Source organism: Oenanthe melanoleuca, chromosome 5 (assembly GCF_029582105.1).
Source record: "Oenanthe melanoleuca isolate GR-GAL-2019-014 chromosome 5, OMel1.0, whole genome shotgun sequence".
In the NCBI taxonomy this organism is placed as follows: domain Eukaryota; kingdom Metazoa; phylum Chordata; class Aves; order Passeriformes; family Muscicapidae; genus Oenanthe; species Oenanthe melanoleuca.
In genome coordinates, this window is record NC_079339.1 from 26,082,726 (window position 1) to 26,105,796 (window position 23,071).

Below are 23,071 nucleotides of genomic sequence, written 5' to 3' on the forward strand. Positions count from 1 at the left end.
ACAAAACACAGAAAAAGCCTTGCATTATATCCCAGATTTGCTTTTACATATTCCTTCCTTGCAGTCTCTTTCTGCCTTTTTATTTAAATTAATCTTGAGGGGTTCATAAAGATTGTAGGGCAAAGGCTTTCATCATTTTGGCAGGAATTACTTAGTTCTGTATAACTCTACTTAATGAAATCTTTTTTTCACCTTAAATCTGAGTCTTGGATGCTGCATTCGAGATGTAGCAGCAATTTAATTAAAGATAATTTAGTTGTAACCAAACAGCAACAGCTTGAGGCAAGACTCTGGAAGGAAAACACACCAGATATGAAATGCAGCATATCTGTGGCAAACAGATGCTGCAGCACTGAGCCTCTTGGACTTCATGCACCTACTCAAGGTGCCCTGCCCTGTTGGCTGAGTATGATGATGTTTGTACAATAAATAACAGCACCTCTTTAATACTTAATTCATTTTGTAGCTGTGTCTGCTGCAGTTGTCTTGATACTCTAAGCTTTCTATCTACTGATAAGGAAGTTTTCCCTTATCTTGTTTGCATGGCAAATCTTTAATGGAAATCAGGCTGTTGAGCTTTTTCAACACTTATAAAGTCACTTAAAGTTGGTTCTGTGGATGATACTAACTTTTGGCTGTGTGTCCTGCTTTAGTTGAGTCTTTTCCACTTTCATTAAACTGGAGTATTTTAAAGGCTGCTTTGAAATTGGGCTGTGCAAGAAGAAATCTGTCTTTTGATTTTGGTCCTGGTTATTAGCTGTGGGAATTTATCTTAGTATTCTAACTTTAGCCTAATATTTTGCAGTAAAACTAGATTGGTTTTAGTGAGTTGATGCTTGTGGATGATGCCTCTAATAAGCAGCAATTTTATGTATTAAAAATCCCTTTCTTTTTTTCCTTTACCAAATAAACTCTCTTGAAATTTCTGAGGTTTCCAGGTTTGGTTTAATGTCCTAATATACACTGACCATTTCAGACATTGTCAAATAAGAAAATAGGTGCTGTCCAAATAAGACTTGATAAACTATTTTATTAACTTGTTGCTCCTTAAAGTTGTAGCTTCCTCCTTCTGCTTTCCCCTCCCTTTTCCTCTGCCTAAGTTGGTCCTTGCTTGTTCATTGTTCTCAAAGCAAAATGCAAGTCCAGAAATTACTTAAGGCCAAAAAAGCCCCAAGTACCAGAAAATGCTTATTTATCAATATTGATCCCTTACATTTGCAAACTTGGCATTACATGCTGTACCTGAAAGTTTACTGGGATTTCTTTTTAACGTGACTCTGAGACTTGGTTTGAGTGACTTGAAAAAACATTCAATTTCCCACATTATTAAACCCCAGACCATTACAGTCAATTTACTGTCATTTAAAACAATTGCTTTTTCTTTCTTCTTGCAGTCCAGGCTCTGATTGGATTAAGAAGGGAAAGTTTTATGCTCAGGAAATTTATATTGCCAAATCTTCATTTCTGATAGAATGACCCCATTATCTTCAAAATTAAAGCATTTATTAGTCTGAGAGGGACCCTACCAGAGAATAAAGAGAGCCCCTTCCACTTCTAATTTGAAATATGTATTTGTTGTCATCAGCTGTGCTAGGTGTGTATCTATTCAATGAAGAATAATTAAAAGAAAAGTCAAAGGTACTGATATTAACTGAGCCTTGTGTTACAAAATAACAAAGTAGCATTAGAGGACAATTTAATTGCCTCCAACATTTTGGAGGAACAAAAGAAAAACTGACAGTCAACACACTTGTGTCTGTGTTAGTGTGTGTCACAGAGAGGTTATAGACTCAAGGGATTATCCACAGGCCATTGGTTTGATAATAACTAAGGAGTCAAAGAATATAAAAGAAAGAAGGTCTTTATAATATGCACAGGCAGTTGGGAGAAATAGAATATGCTAAAACTTCTTTTCAAAAATAAATAGGCCTTTAAAAAAAGAATTTGGAAACAAAAGGCTTCACACTTTTAATATCTGAGCAAAAATTTCAGTTTAAATTAAAGTCCCAAATCATTACTGTTAATAAAAGAAATATGAAAATTCTTCCACTTTTGGTTAGTAACTGGATATGCTCCATGCCATATTTTACTTCTTAGCAGTAGAACAAATATATTCCAGAAAGAAAATATAGTCATCTCTCTGCTAAGACATATTTATACACAGACATGCAGGTCTAATGTGACAAATGTGATATAATCTCAGGCTAATAAATAAGGTATTTTTCAGTGTCTTGAAAATTCATTATTTAAGAAAGATGTAAAAAACCCACTATAAATTTTGACTTTTAAGCTAGCAAAGGAGAGTTGAGAGAAGATTTCTGATTTTGCTGTCCAAATGGGAAAGAATCAGAACAGATTACTGCTTGCTTCTTATAAATCTCCTGGTAGTGAAAATACTGTTATGCTTATTACTCACAAATCTAAGTGCAAAACATATTTCCAATTTCTAAAAAGGAAACATTTTACTACTCTAGTATTGTAAAATTCACTTTATAAATGTTCATGCAGTGGGGAGAAGAAATATCTCCTGATACTTGGTCATCATTGTTTCCTAAGACAGATGGTATCCTTCTTTGAATTCTCCTAGACTTCTTCAATTCTTTTATCTTTTGGTAAGACAAGGTGCATTTCCAATTGATATTCCTCATATATAATTTTAAAAACAGGCTCTGTGGAAAGGTTAAAATTCTCAAGCATTCTTGAAGAAGCAACCCAAAACCAAGCCTCAGTTCTACCAAATTTTATTTTGTTTTGAATTGAGTAATAAATCCTGATTTTTTTGTCAAGGGTGACCTGACACTAACTGCAGATTTTTTATGTGGATTTACTTCGTGTTCCATGCTGACTCAGTTTATACTTCATAATTTTTGACTTCCTAAAGAGTTTCAGAGGTTATTTGCAGAGTGGCACATTCATTTAACCTCTAATACATTTGCATTTCAAAATAAATAAATAGGCAGTCTTTCTAGTCTTCAGTTGTAAAAAAGATTAACTCAATGGTGATAATTTGACAGTTGCCTTAATGCCCTCTCATAACTTTTCAGAAAGGCATGGGTTTTTTCCCACTGTTAGTGCTGTTGACAAGTGACAAATTGTAGAATATTTCACAGATCACCATGGGATATGGACCACATGCAGCTGGGCAAGTGCAGGGGAAGGACATGGCAAGGCCAGTTGGGGTTGGTTGAAAGGCTCATTCTTGCATGGGACAAAGTGAGCAGTGCCAGTCGTGCTGAGCAGCCATGCAGGGAGCACAGAGCTGGCTCAGCCAAATGGTGTTCTCTGCAGGAAACCACATCCAGCTCGTGTTCCTCGAAAAACCTCCTCTTCTGAAGCTGCATTTCAAATGTGAGACATGGAAGAAGTCTTTTCCCTGCCACCCCCACCCAGTGATTAGCAAAGTCTGTGATTCAATCTATTTTATCATGAAATACATTAGTACATATGCCCAGAATGATAATTAAAGGACTTTTTTTATTGCTGATGGGTATTTGGACTAATGCCTCTGATATTAGAAAAAGCTTTGATTTCAATTACTCTCTTTCCTTTTTAATCTAGTGATCAATTCACTGCTGTGCTTCACTTTGCCACTTTTCCTGCAGTACACCAAAACAAACAGGCTTTTCTGATTAAATTGAGGCTCTATTCAATTAAATTAATTGTAATTTATCCTCAGAAAAGGAGAGAGAGTGCAATTTACCAGAAAGAACAAAAACAAGACAGTACAAATCAGTTTTTAATAGAAGTTCAGTAAATAATTTTTTTGAAATTCTGGTGCATCACCATCCTAGGGCTATGTCTCTGTTTTCAGAGTATCCAGTTTTGTTTGTATTATGTCTTCTCTCAAGGCCTGATTAAAAGGTCTGATTTGAAACATGTTTGAATTAAAGTGTCTGAGTAACCATGTGTGTTTAATATAGAATAAATATAACAGCTTTAACTGAGACTTGGAGTTAGAGATCTTCTTTAAGAGAGTCCAAGGTACTCTTGGAGAGAGGGCATGCCCAATAATTTGGCTTAAATTGCTATGGATGTTCTAAAATTGCACTGAAACACTGAAATCCTGTGCATCTCTCTAAATATACTAACCAGCTTTCTATGTGAACAGTAAAACCATGAATGCTTGTGACATCTCTTTTGCAAGGCCAAAGTGTGCAGGGGGGTTGGCAGCCTGCCTGCTGGAACCTTTTGATCCACAATGCCCTTCCTGGCAAACCTTGCTAGGTGTCCTTTCAGCTGGTCTAGGGCAAGGCTTTGATGTCCTGAGAATTTGATCACAATGTGGGTCACCTGTGGATTTAAAAAAAGAAAAAAGAAAAAAAAAAAAAAAAAAAAAAAAAAAGGTGGGGGGAATGTAGAAGGAATAACTGGTCAGATCTTGCTGTATGGGTATTTTGGCAATGCTGGCCCAACTTTAGCAGCCACAGTAGGACCAGTGCAAGCTTTGGAAGTCCTGAGAGGCTGGCAAGAATTTGATGGCAACAAGTCCTGGCCCTACAATGACCAGAAAAAGACACATCACTGTGTGTTTGGTGTGAAGAGAAGATAAAGCATGCAGCCTCTGGTGATGTCACTTACTGACCAGACGGGTCAGATGGAAATATTGCTTGGGTGAAATCTGCATGCAGGTTAGAGTTGACTTCCAATATGTAATTTTGATGCTGAATTTCTGTAATGGCATCAAAGAGCCTTGATCATGCCTTTCTGCCACATTTATGATGAGAACTGTGAACACTCAGGGTAGGAAAGATCCTTGAGAATTCACATAGTCTGAATATAAAATAAGAGATAGCAGGCAGGGAAGCACTTGAACACACTGCTCCTTGTCAGCACTGTGCTTGGCATGTCAGTATCTGAAGGAAGATCTAACAAGTGAATGCTGAGCACTCAACATTGAGTTTGATAAAATAGAAAGACAAATGTGTGAAGATCCTTGTTCCCATGGAGTTATTAAAGGAGCAAGATCTGCAAGCAATGAAGAGTGTTTGCAGGGAGATGTATTCTTCATGGATTGTTTTATTTCTCTTGGTCTTTTCAGGTGTTCCAGGACCTTGGCACTTCTGTGTTGTCTGGTGCATTTAGAGGATACAACATCTGCCTCTTTGCATATGGACAGACAGGTTCAGGAAAAACTTACACAATGATGGGAACACCTGTGAGTTACACCATTCTTTTTAAACTTAGGGTGAGGGCAGGATTTCTAGCAGAAATGTTGCTTTATTTTTAAACTGTGGTTGTGGTGCTTGTTGAGCAGGATGCTTATACATGTTTTATTCAGTTTTTAAATGTATAAAATGTGAGCCTTTACATTTAGGTTAAAAATAGAGTATCAGGTAAAAATATTAGAAAGTATGGTTTAGTTTAAATATTTTTTATTAGATAATCTTCTTACTAGATATGAATCTTATCACAGAGTTAGAGGACAAAAAGAAATCAATACCCCTGAATAGTTCTGGATTTTAGAAACTGTAGCCAAAGTTAATACAAAGTATTCATTCCTTTGTGATATTTTGGCAATCTGATTTATGCTGAGATTAAGTTGCTTTCACAGATAAAACTGGGTACAATTCACAGTAATAGTTTTGTAAAAGGCTTGATTATCACTTGTAATATTGGCCTGTGGAAAGTAATACTTCACTTCTAGTTTTGATATACATTTGAGTGGAATTTACAGAAGCTGTTACATTTTAAGATTGTCTACAAGGCATCATCTAAAGTGCATTTTAATCTTGTTACTCAGATTGATGGAGTCAGTTGATGATTTTCTGTGTTTTGCTGCAACAGAAGGCAATTTGATTTTTATCCATGAGTATTCTTAGCTGTTGGTGAAACATACTGCTAAAAAGAAAAAAAAATAGTTTACAAAAGTGGACCAGTATTTTATACATCCATGGGATTCAATTTTTAAGGTGAAATAAGGCCAAAATGTGTTTAAACCCCAAAGATAAGAGTCCTGTTCTAACATAGACAAAATTTTGGATTTTTGAAGTTTTATTTTCTCAATAGACATCAGCAATAGGATTTAGTTACATTATTATCAGATTCTCTATTAATTTTATGTGAAATCAAGTTTTATGCCATAAAAGCCTGAAGAATTGTTAAAATTTGGGTGGCCAACTAGGATATTTAAATTACACTGGTTTGAAAATATCTTAGCAATTCAGAATGGCTAAAACTTGAAATTATCATTATTTTCTAGGAAACTTCTGGGTGTTGCGTTTCTAAGAGATTCCTTGCTTAAAAAATAATTCCTTTCCCCAGTGCAATACTCCTTTGAGCTGATCTTTAATAACATGTGTTAACTGTGAGACAGTGTTCTAGTGTTTGGTATAAACAGAACTTTTGTCCATGGTGGTCCACTTGATGAACTGGGATTTTCTTCTTTTAACACAATTTTAAGTGTGCTTCTGAAAAAAGTCTTTCATGCTGTTCAGCAAGCAGAATCCACCTAAGCCCTGGTGTCTTTCCCAGGGTGTGTTGGCACTGCAGTCACTAAAGTGTGAGCAAGTAAATCAGAAAGGGAATTCATCACACAAAACCACACTGTTATTTCAGTGCTGTGTAGACTGTTTGGGCAAAATTTAAATCACCTAGTCTGGGTATTGTTATCAGCCCCATACCCTGTTCTCTCTGAGAGACAAAATTTATAAATCTAGAATATAAAGCTGTTCCAAGGCTCCTTTGTGAACATAACATGAAGAAATAAACATGAAGAAATAAAACATGAAGAAATAAAAGTAGAATATGGAAAACCCAAAATTATTAATGAGCAATCAAGCTAGTTTGAGTGTTGGCCTGACTGAAACTAGTCTGCAACACCTCTGACATAGACATGTCCAGTATCACTACATCAAACAGCTTTTGGATTTAACCCAAGCCTCCAAACTTCTCATCAATGCTCTAAAATTACTTTTGGTACAAATAGCCATGCTGTTGTGAACTACACTCCATGGCTGTTTGTGTTGTAATCCACCATGCAGTCATTACTGCACTATGATTCTGTCCTTTTCTTAAAACTTCGCTTTTGTTTAAAAATAGGTTTTGCATGAGTATTAGAAAAGATATTATTTAATTTTTTTTCTGTTTATTTGAAGGCATCCATTGGGCTGACACCTCGTATATGTGAGGTAGTTTTTTTTATTTCTTCACTTGCATTTGTTTAAGAAGTTAGCTTTTTCTCAGTGCATTTTAAATTCACAAAAACTTCTCATTTGTGAAGGGCCTCTTTTCAAGGAAGGATGATTACTCAGACCAGATGGCATCGTGCAGGGTAAAAGTCAGGTAAGTGTGTCACTGTTTAGGACAACAATATGAAAGCTTTTAACAGCATACTCCTGTGATTGAACAAAGTAAAGGCTAGTCTATTTTGTTTCTGTTTTCTTAGAAGATAGTAGTTTTGGGATGAGGGGAAAAACACAGGTGAATGAGGAGAAAGTATGGGTTTAGTTTTCCATCTAAGTATAGTTCTTTGGATACTGTTTACTTTTGTATAAACAGCTGAAATAGAAGTGCAGTGAAAATGTACTTGCTGTGTTGAACTCCTAAATTGAGCCATAATCCTACATTCCAATCTTATTCCTTGTTCCTTTGGACCTAATAAAGCATTGTGTTTAGAAATCTCAGGATCTGAGCCCGCAAGTGCAAAAAATCTATGTAAGAGTCAGTCACATTGCCTAAATATACAGTTACTCCTTTTGCTTTGTTTGTAGTTGAGTGAATTTAATTTTCCTTTTTTTTTTTTCTCTTCTCAGCTTTCTTGAAATCTATAATGAGCGTGTCCGAGACTTGCTGAAGCAGTCGGACCAAAGGAAACCTTACACACTTCGGGTTCGGGAGCACCCCGAAACAGGACCCTATGTGCAAGGTGAGAGGGCTTCAGCCAGCACCAGAGCTGCAAGTGAATGTGTGTCAGGGGTGCATGTATTCCTGCAGTGACCCTAATTGCCTCTGCTCTTCAAGGGTTGCTTTTCTCAAGAGTTTTTCTTGTTGTATGATAATCCCTAGTACGCTGAGATCTTTGCCTCTATTACTCCATCCATCCATCCATCCATCCATCCATCCATCCATCCATCCATCCAATCTATCTACCAATCTATCTCTCTATCCATCCTATCATATCTCTGTTATCCTACTACCTGGATGTCCTGCACTCCCTGCCTTTCCAGCCGTAGATCATATGGGAGCCATATTATTTTTCTTTTATTTTAAATAAATATTAACTTAATCAAGAAATCTACCAACATTACCTCTAAATGGGTTCTCCAGATCAGCCTAAGGTCTCTTCATATATGTTTTATACCTTGGCAACAGAATATACATTAAAAAGAAAAAAGTAGATAAATTTGACTGTTTGATGTTGCAGAGCAGGCTGTGAGAAGCAATGAAAATCTCACCCAAGTGAAAACCTCATAAGCATGATTTTCAGTTGCCAGCTTTTTCAGTTGTCTTTCTTACTTTAGGTCTCACCTTCTCTCTCATTGTTTTTCTACTTCCAGTTTATTTTCAGTTTTGATTGGTGCTTTCACCTCTCTTACACCTTTACACTGCAGTTTGGCCTTTGGTATTTCGTAACTTGATTGGCTCCTACTGTAAAGTTTTCCAGCTACATTCCCATGTATCTGACAAAGAGCTGACAAAAATCACATCTCAAAGTCAATGTAAAATCATACAAAGTAGATTTACAGTGGAGATCAGAAGGAAGAGTGTTTTCCAAACAGGCGCTTTGTTTAGAAAGTAAATGCATACATTTACTTTTTTTCTTGCCTTCTATCCAGTGGACAGAATTCCAGATTAGCCTCTGATATCACTGACTCTGCAACTGCTTGGCTGGCCACCAAGTGAATAGTAACACCAGGGATATGCACTTAGTACACAAAATACACATCACATAGCATTTTATGGATCCACATCAGAGCAAATACTCATTTGTCCTGACTTCTAAATAGAGTCCTTGTCTCTGTTTAGTGAATTTCTCTTACTCTCTCTGGTTGACTTTTCTCCCTATTTTTCTTTATTTCACATCACATGGCTATCCTTCCTCCAGAGATTTAAGGAAGATGTGACAGCAGATAGAGTGACTTGACTGTGTGATTGGAAGGAGCCTGATTGAATGGAGCCCAGCTCTGATTCCTTGGACACCTGCTGTATTGGTCATTGTACATCTAACAACTCATGGTTGTTACCAATTCCTCCTCCCAAAATTTGAAATCAGCACTTGCAAAGTGTTGAGCTTTCATGGTCCTGTACACAACAAGGGCCTATCAGACATTCTGGTTCTTTCAGCTCTGCTTTTCCAGCACATCAGCATCCTCTTTTAAGGAGATTTGGAAAATAATAGATGAACTGATGGTCTCATTAATATAGCAAACATAATTGTTTGAAAAGCAGAATCATAGACATTTGGCTTTTATTGAGGGCTTTCCAAGATTCTCTTTCTACCTGTTTGTTATTGGAGAAGTTCATTGTTGATGGAGTTCAGATACTATTTTCTTTTAGCAGCTGCTCATTCACCACACAAGAAAGGGTCTTTAAGCTGCTTCCTTCCTTGGCAATTTCCATCTCTTTTCTCAGGCTTTATATCTCCAGTGATTCCTTGGCTGCATATAATGGAGTTTCCCTGTTTTAAAAGAAAATAAAGTTATAGCTTCTGCCAATGGGCTGGCTTGCCTTTTGTCACTGTTTTGTCTTCATCTGGAACCTTCCAGGCCAATTCTGTCACTTCTTTTTCAATTCTATTGTGGCTTTTGTTGATGTAGTTGTGGGGTTCATTGGGGGATGGGGTTGTTTGTTTGTTTCTATTGTGCTTTTTTTATTTACCCATTTTGGATAAGGATTTTATACTTAAATTTTTGACTGGAACAATTTTATGCTAGAGTTCTGAAATATACCAAAAAGGTTCCCAGTTGATTAGTTTTTGTAAACTAACAGGAAAAGATAATGGCAAAAGATTAAACTAAATAATATTTTCCACTTTTGGCCACAGTTGTAAATTCAGTTTGAATAATTAATTTTTGATTATGCTCTCCCTCTGTATATTATGACACCCTCAAAAAATAATTGTGTTAATGCCTGTAAGAAAATCTTTATTTTCAATGGTGTGATTCATGATTTTTTTTTTAAAAACTGATCACATGGGAAAAATGAAATAATTTCTCTTCTGAAAACACCATGGGGGTACAATTATATGCTGTTGTGAGACCATGTAAACTGAAGTAATTTCAGGCTGATGAGTCAGTGTCTTAGGGCAGCAGATGAGAGTTTGGGTTTTATTAGATGTGCATACAAATGCATATTAATAAATTTGCCTGTGCAGTTTATGCAATTGAGATTGTGACACTGCTTTACTTGAGACAGCCCTTGTATCTGTTGAGGACAGGGACTAATAAAGTGTGATGGAACTGCATTCATTAGCTCACATCAAAAATAAGCAGCAGTGACTTGAATGCAAGTTTGCAGTATAGGCAGCTTGATTTTAATAAGATCAAGTTTAAGGAAGCCTCTTGTGAAGAGGTTCACAACCCTGCTGGAAATGCCCTTCTCAGCTGCACTAATGTATTGCTGCACTCAAAAATTGCTGAGCTCTGTAATGAGAGTTTTCTGTGTGCTGAAGTAGTCTTTGGCAATTTTATATGTAGTCTCTCTGTGCAGGATCAGAGTGCAAGAATAATATTTCCAATGGCTGGACAGCTAAGATCAAAATTATCAGCAACTTCACTGAGAGCTTTGTTTGTGTTTCACTTCCAGGCAATTTAGTGTATGGGAGAAATGAAATCGGTGAACATCAGCAAAGCTCAGAAATTTTCCATTGTTTTCCATAGATCAAGAAAGTTAGGGGCTAGTATCTGAATTTGCATCATACTTCTTGCAAGCAATCAGCAATTTTAAGGTTTGCTGACTCTTAAGGTTTGCTTCTATGAGGAGCTCCTCAATGTGCATTAGTTTTAGTTGAGTGTTTGGTGTCAATGACATCCAGAGTACTGTGGTTAGCTGTGGATGAAGAATAGAGAGGGGAAATCAGAAAACTGAATCCTTTTAAGGATACTTAGATGCTCTGGGCAATGCATTTTCCATTTTTAAGTCCAGTCAGAAAGTCCCAGCTCTGAGCACTAAGTATTTTAAATGTTTTCCACCCCATCATTATTTCACATAAAGGCTGAGATTGTAGCCTTTCAAATGCTGAAAGTGTTTCAGTGCTTTGGATTGGAATCGTTTCAAACTTCTCCCTCACAGATGGTTGCACTGTTAAGGAATCAGCCTCTCTTAAATCAGGAAATGATGCAATCTATTTTATTACTCTGAGACAGATTTCTGGGGGAGATCCTTTCTTACTCCAAGCAGATTTCTAGATGAGCAAGTGGTTTTGATCTTTCTATGGGACTTGAAAATGACCTTTCTTTTTCTGGCAGCCAACATCACTTCTTTTCAAGCAACATTTAAAATATTTCATTAACCTTATTAAGAAGTTAACTGTTTTAAACTCTCTGCTAGATTCACAATTCCAGTGCTTAGGGAAATGCAGGCAGGTAAGAATTTCTTCCGTGCCTCCTTTATATAATGATATTTTTATTCAGTTAAACAAGACTCTGAAAAGGGGTCTGGGAAAACAATGTATGATAGTTTCCATATTCTGAGCTTTGAAGATCCCAGTGCGGCTGGAAAATAATGGGCCTCTTTCTTCAGTGGAAAATGTGATGACTTTTGGAATTAATGTGTTGTAAAGAGACACTAGAGAGCAGAAGAAATACTTTTGTTTGAAAATCATCCTATACTTGGTGTGTGTGCAAGTGTTCGTGCACGCACACTGCAGTTAGGGGGTGGGTGATCCAAAAAACTTTTTTCTTTATATGTATCAGTTATTAAAGGACTAAAGTAAAACCCCTTCTCTGCCTTAGGTTTTGTTTTCATTTGAAGTTAAGCAAGCTGTTATCATGAAAGGATAGACTCTAACAATATCAGAAGTAACTATTTCAGTCTTGTTGAATTTCATATTAATCTTAACTTACATTCTAGCTGTAGACAAATTATTTGATCCAAATAAATCAGGGTTTTTTTTCAGTTCTTTCCCTTCACCCACACTTTTGTGGTCTGTACTGAAACAATCCAAACCTAAATCTGCAGAGGGAGAGAAAGCTGCTCTGGATTCCAACAGTGAGATAAAACACTCTGCACAGGCATGTTCTGCTAACTATGGTATGACAAAGACTTGCTTCAAACTCAGGTGTTTTTTAAGGAGTCACTGCAGTACAAATGATAAATAATCCTTGGTGACAAGGCGTATTAAACTGGATTTATGGGAAATACAAGCCTGCTGAGGATAATTTCCTGCGTGTGCTGGAATTTGCACTTTGCCAGGAGCTGGCAGTGCCTCAGCACAGCAGCACATCGCCCTCCTCTGGGCCCCACTTGGTCATGAGCACTCTCCAACACAGCAGGCTCTGAATGTGGGATTCCTTTTATTTCTTTGGGGGTTTTCCCCCTCTTAAAAATAAAATCAAATTTAAAAAAGAATCAAATAAAAACCAACCGAAAACAAACTGAAAGGAGAAAAGGCTCAATGATTCATATCATTATTTTGGGAGATCCTTCAAAAAGCCCTCTGAGGACATAAGTGCATGAAGATTCCCAAGTGCAGGTGAAGCCTATTTAACTAAGTGGTAAATATTCACAGGAGTTGGTTCCTAGTTCAGTTAGTTGTGTGAGCAGAGCCATTATCCAGAGGCAATGGCCAAAATCTTTTTTATAGAATCTGTACCCAAGTAGAAATTGTGACATAGCTGAAAATTTATTATTATGGACTTAGAGTTATACTGGTTTTTAAGCACCATTGTTCTGCAGATGGAAAAGTTCTTATCTTTGAAGGTATGAGGTGTTTTTTTTTTATACTAATGTCACTGCCTCCGAAGTGATGTCCGAAAAAAAGTCTGAACTAGGACTTTTTACTCAATTTTTAAAGAAATGAAATAGTTGTGTTTTTAATAAAATTTACTCTAGTCAAGAGACTACTTGTATAATAGACTCTTATCTCAGCAGAACATCCTTATTCTCCTGATATTGGGTAAATTGTTGGATAAACTGAATGAAACTTCCTGAGAAAGCTAAATATTTAACTCTTCTTGAATCTTTGGCAGGTTTGACTCAGCATTTAGTTACAGACTACAAGCAAGTTGTAAAACTTCTAGAAGAAGGAATAGCTAAAAGGTATTTTACATAACAAACCAGCTCCATCTGTATTTAACTCTTCTTTCACTGTGTGTTGATTTCTTTGATATTTATTCTGCTGACTGGGTTGCCTGTGCTTTGTGATGACAGGATGTCACATTTGGTGATCCTGTATATGACATAAACATGAGATGTTACCTGTCATATTGTCCAGAGCAAGAGTTACAAGCACTCATGAAGTTGCTTCTTCAAAACTGATCCCATGTTGACTTACCCACAAAATTCCACCATCTGTCTGTGATAAAATATGCAAGCCAAGAAAATGTTTTGCTGTAAACAGACATCTGTTTTTCCCATTCATTTGCTCATGATACTTTAGACTGGATAGCTTTCAACTCACTTCATCCTGTAATTCAGTGATTTAAAACTGCTGAGAGTATAGTGTATACTTACTTATTTTCTAAAAGTACTGGGTTTGCAATTATTTGGTTTTATTTCTGTAAGTTCCTACTCCAAATTGTGTGTTTGCTGTCAGTGAGCTGTGGGACACTGGTGAAGCCAATTATTTTGGCTCTTATTAGTTAAGACACTTTTTAACAGGAAGCCTTAAATAACTTTACAGGTGCCATTACAGTAATGGAAAAGAGTTCTATTTGAAAGGATCCTCCAAATCCTAATAATACTTCCTTCCAAAATTGGTATTAAGTCTTATAATAAGAGTAGTCAAGATTTTAGAATAACAGTGATGCTGAGAAGAAAGTAAAAACTAAGCTGCATTATTACAAAAAAACCCATATAATATACATCTGGATTAAGTTTTGCTGTTTCTGCTTGTAGCAATTAATAGATGCAGCTTTATGGTAAAAAGAGGCTATTTCAATATAACAAAATTCCAGGTAAATACATGGGTTATGTGGGTTGTGAGTAAGTGAGATGTGAACTTACCCTATAACTACTTTGTGTATTTTTGGAGGTGAGGAGTGCTAACACTTCCTCCTCCAAATCTTGGAGCACTGTCTTTTTTTCTTTTAATTTATAAACTTGTGTGCTGTGCCCTTACATTCTCTGCCTGCTGTAGAGCTGTTTTCTGTGTTCTGCCCTTTAACTAATTATTTGTCTTCTTCCTCCAACATCTGGAGACTAGTTCATGCTCTCCTGCTACCTCAGCTTGCTTGTGCAAGATGTGCTCAGCTGCCTGTAGCTTTTGGCAGTGTCCACTCACATGACTGTGGAGGAGGTGTAGGAAGCAGAGAACAACAGGGAGGAGAGTCCTGGCTTTGCCCCCATGCCCTGGGCACTCAGCAGTGCACACAGCTGCAGTTCTCTGCTCTCTGGTGCAACTGGTCTCTGCAGTGCTCTGACAGTGGCCTTGTAACAAAAGCATGGTACCACAGCCCTTTTCTGGCACCACTAAAATGACTTGCTATTGTTGAAGGCAGGCTTGGCAAACTGGTGATAAAGGCTGCACATACAGCTGATACTCAAGGCAAGCTCCAAGGAGAAAAACCTGTGTCCTTGCTTTTGCCCTGGACAAAATCCTGCTTTCTTTGGGTTTCTCTAATTAAAGAAAACAGTAAGTAGAATTTCCAAAGGTTTTCATTACAGAGGCAGTGGGAGAGTCCTGCTGCTCCTTGTTCTGTGAGCAGCTCCTGCTTGCCAGAGTGCACTGGGTCAGAGCACGAGAGGTGTTTGACTGCTCTGTCTGTGCCAGAGAGCCAAGCAAATCCCACTGGGAATTATTACATGCCAGCATTCATTTAGCACCCACATGGGTGGACTGGTTAGTCTCACTGGACTCCTCTGGCAGTGTTGAAGAGCTGTATCAGGGTAAAGGAACCCACAGGAGGTGTATGAAGGATTTTGAACCCTTTGGAAATGCCAAGGGATAAAAATGGAGACTAATGGAGAGGATGTTCTGGGCTTGTACCCTGTGCATTGGGGATGAGCTGTTGGATACTGTTGCTGGCTGTACTTCTCTGCTCTGTTCCCTGTTTATGCCATACCTTATACCTGTGCTGTGAGGCTGCTTTAAGATATCTCCTCAGAGAGCTGTTGGTGGAAAAAACACCTCTAATTGATGCTCAGTTTCCACCCTTCCACATTCTCTGCCAAATGCCCAGGGAGCAGATCCAAGAATGCAGCCTGCAATATTCTCCAAGTTTCACATTTTTTCATTTATCTGCTACTTTGGTTGATTTTGATTTCCCTGAATACAGGGAAGTAACCCTTTGTAATTGAATGGTTTGTTCTTCTTTCTAGAATCACAGCAGCTACACATATTCACAATGCCAGCAGCAGATCCCATGCTATCTTCACCATCCACTACACTCAGGTTAGCTAAAAATAACCCAACTTCCTCTTCACTTTCAAAAGCATTGTTCACTGTGTTGTGCATTGTTTACTTGTCACTATTTTGTGCTGTTTGTAGTAATGGTGGAAGCTGTTAGTTATTTCCTTTGGATCACACTGCAGATGTGTTGAGTGTTTTTGAAGCACTCTGTTCCTTTGTGCAAGCTTATGGTCAGAAGTGATGCCAAGACCTCACTTTTGAAAGAAATGTTTTCAGTTTTAATCAGCCCTTTGAAATGCAATAACCCCTCTCAGATGCTGTGAAAATTACATATGAATATGTTTGAGGTTATGTTTTATCACACTCTTTTAGGATTCTTAATTGAAGTACAGCATTAGTTTACACCCAAATTTTGTATCTGTCCAGCTTTTTAGATGTGCTCATCTCTTTAGCATTTGGCATCCAGTACTCTCCTTGAGACAATGCAGCCTTTCTTTGGAGGAATTACATCCTTCCCTGGCAGGGAAGTTGTTCAGTGATCCAATAGACCTTTTCTATCTCACACTTCTAACATCCTGTAATCACAGAACATTTTGGGATATTTTTCCTTAGTTTCACAAAGGACCTTTGGAATACATTAGTGGAAAATAACTCTGCAAGGTCTACAAGAAAGCCTTTCACAGTCTCTAGGCAGTAAAGGTTTTTTTGAGAGGAAATTGGCATAAGAGGGTAGTTCTCTGTGGGGTGAGAAAGCTGTTGAGTTAGTGGTTTGAACATAGTCAGGGAGTCAAGGTCACAAACAAAGGCACTGAGACAGTCATATTTACAGCTCAGCTTCAAACAAAAGAGCACATCAATTTTATTTTCATTAGTTAATTAAGGGGAATAATTTTCCTTATTGATGTTTTTTCCTTCAGGCTATATTGGAGAACAATCTTCCCTCTGAAATTGCAAGCAAGATCAACTTAGTGGACCTTGCAGGCAGGTAATAATATACTGAAGGCCAAAGAGGTAATTTTCTCTGAAGATGCTGGCATTACTGTCTTAAAAGATGAAGTTTAAAAATATTTAACAATATTTTAAAAATTCGTTGAACTAACACTAAGCCTGACTTTATTATGTAACAGGGAATATTAAGCTAATATTGTCTTTGCCAATAGTTGTTCTGTACTGGGTATTGGTTTTCTCTGGGGAAGGGAATTCCTGGGTCCTCAGAACCAATACTGTGCTGTTGCATCCATTTAAGGTAATTCCATTCAGCTCTATATTCTTATTAAGTGCTTTTCCAGTAGTTGTTGTTGGAATTACTAAATCTGATCTTGAAAAGAGAGGGGAAAAAAGGAACATGTTCCTTGTGGCTGCCTAGCATGGGCAGGAGAAAATGGTTATTTCTCTGTTTATGTTCTTCATATTCCAAAAGTTCCTAAATCTCTGATCTTTGCTATGCATTTCAGTGAGGAACATACGGTTGTGCTGGATGTGACAGAAAACAGAAAGATGGAAGTTGTGCTGAAGAATTATAGAACAGTTATAGAAAAGGACTTTTGTTTTTTTGAGAACATAAATTACCATGCACATATGGTCAGACAAAGTGGCATTGAGGGAATATACAGACTTCTGTACTGAGCCAGTCTACCCTTGTGGAGTTGTGAAATATATGTTGGGTTTTTTTAAATTCAGAACCACTATGATTGGGTTGCCCAGTTCAGACTTGGGTTTGTTTTGGTGGGTCTTTAACATTATCTTTCACCAACAGCCTTTTCTCATGATTATTTGCGCTTTCTGAAATAGAGGGCAATATAAAATATTTGAAGTGTGTAGGTTTTTTAATTGCAAAGCTCGTAATTTCTGTTTTCTTGAAAACATATGATGTTTTCATATTGACTGTATGTTAATAATTAATAATTTTTGTTTATTTTGCATTCTCTTTTTCACTTTTGCTTGCTACAGTGAAAGAGCTGATCCCAGTTACTGTAAAGATAGAATTACCGAAGGTGCCAATATTAACAAGTCATTAGTTACACTTGGAATTGTCATATCCACTTTAGGTAAGCACATTAGTTCTTTATTCTGGAGGGTATTGATAAAAGCATATGACTCACTCAAATGTTGAGTGTAAATGTAAATTTGCATTTAGCTCAGAAAGCTCAACAGAGCAGCAGTGTGGTGTCCTCATAAACTGTAATGACTTCTAAGAAAATTAAGTGGCCATGATGGAAAAAAACAACCCCTTTCCCGAGCTCTGTGCTCTTTGTCCCTCAGCACAAAACTCCCAGATGCTCAGCAGCTGCCAGAGCATCAGCAGCCTCCCGAGCGAGGGGGAGAGCGGCCGCGTGGACAGTCCCCCCTCCGGCGGCAGCGGGAGCAGGCGCCCGGCGTACATCCCCTACCGCGACTCCATCCTCACCTGGCTGCTCAAGGACAGCCTGGGCGGCAACTCCAGGACCATCATGATCGCCAGTGAGTGTGGATTCTATCAGCTGTTTAACATTTTAATATGCACCTTTATGTATATACACCTGTATGTATATGCACCTTTATATGCACGCCTTTAATGTACGCCTCTGCTGCGGTGAGAAGGCAGCTATAACACTTAGAACTTGTCCTTGTAAAGATTTTCATAATTGCTTCATAGAATACTCAAGGAAATGAAAATGCATGCTGATAGTGCATTAAATTATGTTGAAGAGTCTTACCAAGGTCATAGCTTTGATTTTAGGTGATTCATTCAGTTATAAATACAGTCTGGAGAAGATGTTCTCTGTGAGCTTAATTAAATAATCCTAGGGTTATTTTATGTTTTATCTTTTAAAAAAGTAAGACTAAAAAAACCCCACCTTTTTGAAAAGTGATGGGTTGAACTGAATGCTTTTTTAAATTGTTTCATTTGTTTTCTGTCTATAGCTATCTCACCTGCCAGCTCCAGCTACAATGAGACCATGAGTACCTTGAGATATGCTGCAAATGCCAAAAATATTATCAACAAGCCTAGAGTAAATGAGGTGAGGCCTTAAGTTCTGCCTAATGTAGCCTATGCAGTCACAATTTATCTTCTTCTCAGTACACAGAATAATTAATCCTTTAAATACATGGGAATAATTTTGGCTACAGAACCCGAGCTTCATTCATTGCCTGTTCTAGGAATGATCCCTGACTTTATGGCAGGTTCATTTGTTTGATTATGCAGAGGTCCTTCACAGGATGCACAAGTTAAAGGATGGCAGAGTATTAAACAGACAGTCAAGTGCTGCATTGGAGGCCTGAGTTATATTGCTGCCCCTGCTGTCCCATTCTTGTTCAATGCTAGATGTTCAGATGCTTAAAACAAATTTTCAGTGTGTGCTTTTTTCACATTTTCCACACTTATTCTCAGTCCACATTTATCAAATGTGAAAAATGTAAACCATCTCAATCAAAGACATAGTGTTAAAACAGACTAGAGATTTTAGATACTATATTCATAAGAACCAGCATTAAAAATAAGTCATGGGGAAGTGCATAAGTCTCTCTTTAGCAAAATTCAAGCAGCACATACTGATCCAGATCTACAGTCACATATGCTGGAAATACAGAACTCTAAAATTGCTGCTCTGTAACTGAGCATTCTTGACCTGGAATTCTTCATGAGGCTCCCTTTACACATGATCTCATAACTTAAGGACTGAATCACAGTACATACATTTAAGGAATATACAGTGAATTTAGTTTTCAAAAAAAAGTCTTGATTCCAGCCATTTCCTTATATTTAATCCATTAACTTTACAGCCTCAGTAGTACTCTTTTTTGATTTGGCATGGGTGTATCAAGATTTTATTTTGTAGATGAAAGGATAGAGTTGTACTTCACTATTTGCTTTCCTAACAATACAATAAAAATTTCCTAACAATTACAATAAAAATTTAGGCAGAAGGTAACCATTCTAATTCTAGGTTTCCCAAGTTTAATTTGTGTTTTATTTACCAGTGCCTATAAGCAGTTCTCAGACATCAATAGTAGCAGCAATTGAGTACTTGGTTTTGCCAGCAGCAGTTCTCAGCTCTGTGACAAGCTAAATTCACACACAGCCTGTCAGCCTCCCAACTTGTGTACCCATCACTCTCCTGCACAGCCCATGCTAGACCCTTGACCCCAGCCCTTCAGTCTTCTTTTCCTCACTGCAAATTGACCTGGCAGCCCAGAAAAGCTGATTCCTGACTTCAGAGTTTGAAATGTCTGTAAAAGCTGTTTTCCAGAAACTGCCAGTGCAGAAAGGCTTACTCTGAAGTGAGATAAATGCCTCCACACCAAGCAGATAGGAAATTCTTTTTGTATAAGCTGTAAGGGCTTTTAACACCATCCTGGGTGACATTCTGACTTCATCTCCTCTAATCGGATTTTATTTGCTGGAATAAGTAGCAGCATCTTTCTTATGTAATGTGACTATTTTGAAGGTAAATCCTTAAAAGTAGTGATGTATCCATCTAGTCATGATGGGACCACATGCTGTGGTAGGTCTGTGTTTAGAAGAGAGAAGGAAAAATGTTTATGGTAAAAGAGAATCTATCAAAGATGAGAACACCTGTCCCTAGACACTCCTTCTCAAGGGACTGGCAGAGTGAAGCAAGGAGTACTGCTGTGAGTTTGCCTGTTCTCTTCTCGTCCTGGCTGTTGGAATATCTCCACATTGATTTCTTCAGCTAGAGTTTTCTTAAGACTGATTTTTCCAACAGTCTGTGTCTCAATGTTTCAGGATGCAAATGTGAAATTGATCAGAGAACTGAGAGAAGAAATTGATAGGTTGAAAGCTATGCTGATGAGCTTTGAACTGGTATGTAGCAACATTTTCCTGCTGGACCTTTTGTGTTACTTTAGGCAGCTTACTTTCATTTCATCTGTTTATCTTTCCATGTTTATTTTAACTGGAGAGAAATAAAGCTGTTCTCCAGGTGATTTTGCAATTATAAGGTTAACTGCTTTTCTGTAATTTCTCCTCTTTCTGTCACTGTACTGATGAACCTGAAGTAGTCATGTAATGATTCAAAAGTTTTTCCTTGCCTGTCTTTCATCAAGTTGGATAGTTTACCTGTCCAGAAATACCATGAAATAGAAATATTTTCTTTTTAAGGGTAGGGAAGCTTCAAGAGATTAATTGATATTTCACACTTCCTGCATGTTCTCTCCCCCTAAAAGAGTTGTGAACATCTGTGATCCCTCACAATGCAGCTGATATCCCTGGTTTGTTTTTTGTTTTTTTTTCTGTTGAGATAATAATAGTGTCTTAGTTTTCCAAGCCATGGAGAGAATGTTTTGCTGAGAGAGACAGAAATCTTGAAATGCTGGAGAGTGAAAGAACAGGCCTGCTAGTTGTGAGTAGGAAAACTAACATGTAGATCTGGGTTGTTTGTACAGAGAAATTCCAGTCCCTCTTGGAGTGATGACAGGGATGGCAATCTGACCGAGCTGGTCCTTCAGAATGAAATGAAGGTGTGTATGATTTACTGATGCTGCAAATATCCCCTGCTCCACTAGGCCAGGGTGATAGCATTGCTGGAGTTGTGAAACTACAGTGAAAACTCTTTTGTGTTATTCCTTTCCTTTTGGCTCTGCAGATGCAGGAGACTGCTGTCCTTAATTCATGTTGAGTGTGCTCTACCAGTTTGTGACAAAAGTCTCGTGTCCTTAGTGGGACACAGTCCATTGTGCATCACTAAGCCTGCACAATCTACATCTTGTGTGAAAGCTGTCTCAAGATATATCACAGCAATTCATTATACAGTCTCTCCCTTCTAACATAAACTGCAGTTTATTCAAATGAAGTTATTGTACACTTACCAAAATTACTGAGAAGATTTGTTCACTGCTAACCAAGAAAGGTTTTGCAGACTTTAAGTTTTGCCCAAAGACAGGCAAAATTATTTGTTAGCATGATCAGAAAGAAAAATTAGCCTGCTTAGTAAGTGAAACTGTTCTCTCTCCTATTCTTTAAGATTGAGCAATTGACCAAAGACTGGACAAGTAAGTGGACAGACAGGAAAGCCATCATGGAAGAATACAGCGTGGACATCAACAAGGAAAAAGCTGGAGTAACAATAGATTCTAATTTACCTCATCTAATGGCCATGGATGATGATATCCTCAGCACAGGAGTGGTGCTGTACCATCTCAGGGTGAGATATGGTCACTTGTCTTTTTTTACATTTAATTTGAAAATATTTGTTGTCTTTGGAAATGGAGGGAGATTCAGATGGCATTACAACAACAGCTATCAAAATATGAAGATCACAAGACATAATGGGGGAGAAAAGCAGAAAATAATTGGAAACTGAGAAGAAGAAGAAATCATATTAATTCATATGAATGCATGTGTAAAGTGTTTGATATTGAATTACAAGCAAAGTAAAATATTTAAATTAGTCCACAAAGCATGAGGGCAGCTATGTGTTTGTATATGTGGAAACAAGAAAGATGGTGCTTAAAGTGTTACAGACACCATGGTCCAAATTTTATTATGCATTTGTGTACTCAAGACTGGAATATTTGGATATGTATAGATAAAAGTAAAATTTAAGAAACAAAAGCTCACTTTGGCAATGACTTCTATACATTGCTTTTAACCCTAAGAGAGATCTGCCATGTAGATGCCAGGTTTGTAGCATAAAGGTTAATTACTTGTGATACTGCTTGAGTGGCTATTTTTGAAGATCACATAGAAATCCTGGCCTCATAGATACCATTTTGTTGTTTAGCTGCTAATTTAAGGCAAGGTTTTGGCTAAGAAACTTTTATAACATTGTATGGATATCACTGCACATTATGGCAGATGGTGTGCATGGCTGGGTCAGATAGTTTTAGGGGTTTTTGGTTTTTGATATGGCAAGTGCCAGGCTAGACTTCAATATTTTTAATGTTGTTTAAATGAATGGAAATTACTGAAATATCGATGATGCTTAATGTGAAAGAAATGTTGGATGGGCACTTCTACAGAGGTGCACTCATTGCCAAAAAATACATTAAATATGGTTGAAAATCATGTAACTGTCTACTAATAAAAAAATCTTTATATTGTGTGGTAACTGATAGTTCAAGGATTTTTTATTCCTCTTAAAAATGACAAGAAATAGTTAAAACAGAAATCTTGCTGTTCTTATATAATTTTGAAAGAGAAACTTGACTAATTTTTCTCATACCAACACAAAGAAATTGTACCAGGTAATTATTAGGGACAAAGTATTTATGTCCAGTACTGATCAACATAGAACTTCAATTCCTCAACCCTTCATTAACAATAAATATTTATTGAAAGCAACTGCTACTACTTAAATGTTTTTCTGTCATGTGCCATTGGGGAAAGATCTAATACTTTCCTATACTAATTTTGACAACACCTAATTTAAATAGATTCATTTTAATGACATTACCTGGTTTGATGGGTCACCTTCTGAAGTCATTCATGACTGTGTCACACTAACATCTTTGTCCCTTCTTTCTTTGGTTCTAGATGCTGCCTTTTCTTTTCTTTGTGCTTTACATCTTTTAGTCTCTGGTGTCTGTTACCTTCATCTGAACAGCAAGAAGGTAAAACATTAGTGGTTTCTTACAAGTTAGGGCTTCACCATATAACAGCTCTTTAGATTTTACTTCTAG

General features: G+C 37.3%; 1 protein-coding gene across 1 annotated transcript in view; it reads left to right on the forward strand.

Moving 5' to 3' along the window:
- STARD9 (StAR related lipid transfer domain containing 9) overlaps positions 1–23,071 on the forward strand; it is a 91,575-nt gene that overhangs the window by 29,818 nt on the left and 38,686 nt on the right. Inside the window, exons 4-16 of the mRNA XM_056492298.1 lie at positions 5,039–5,155; positions 7,095–7,127; positions 7,220–7,281; positions 7,752–7,864; positions 13,128–13,197; positions 15,418–15,490; positions 16,366–16,433; positions 17,399–17,496; positions 17,711–17,908; positions 18,353–18,450; positions 20,178–20,255; positions 20,837–20,911; positions 21,415–21,594. Coding sequence (XP_056348273.1) covers positions 5,039–5,155; positions 7,095–7,127; positions 7,220–7,281; positions 7,752–7,864; positions 13,128–13,197; positions 15,418–15,490; positions 16,366–16,433; positions 17,399–17,496; positions 17,711–17,908; positions 18,353–18,450; positions 20,178–20,255; positions 20,837–20,911; positions 21,415–21,594 — 1,263 coding nt within the window. The remainder of the gene's footprint in view (positions 1–5,038; positions 5,156–7,094; positions 7,128–7,219; positions 7,282–7,751; positions 7,865–13,127; positions 13,198–15,417; positions 15,491–16,365; positions 16,434–17,398; positions 17,497–17,710; positions 17,909–18,352; positions 18,451–20,177; positions 20,256–20,836; positions 20,912–21,414; positions 21,595–23,071) is intronic.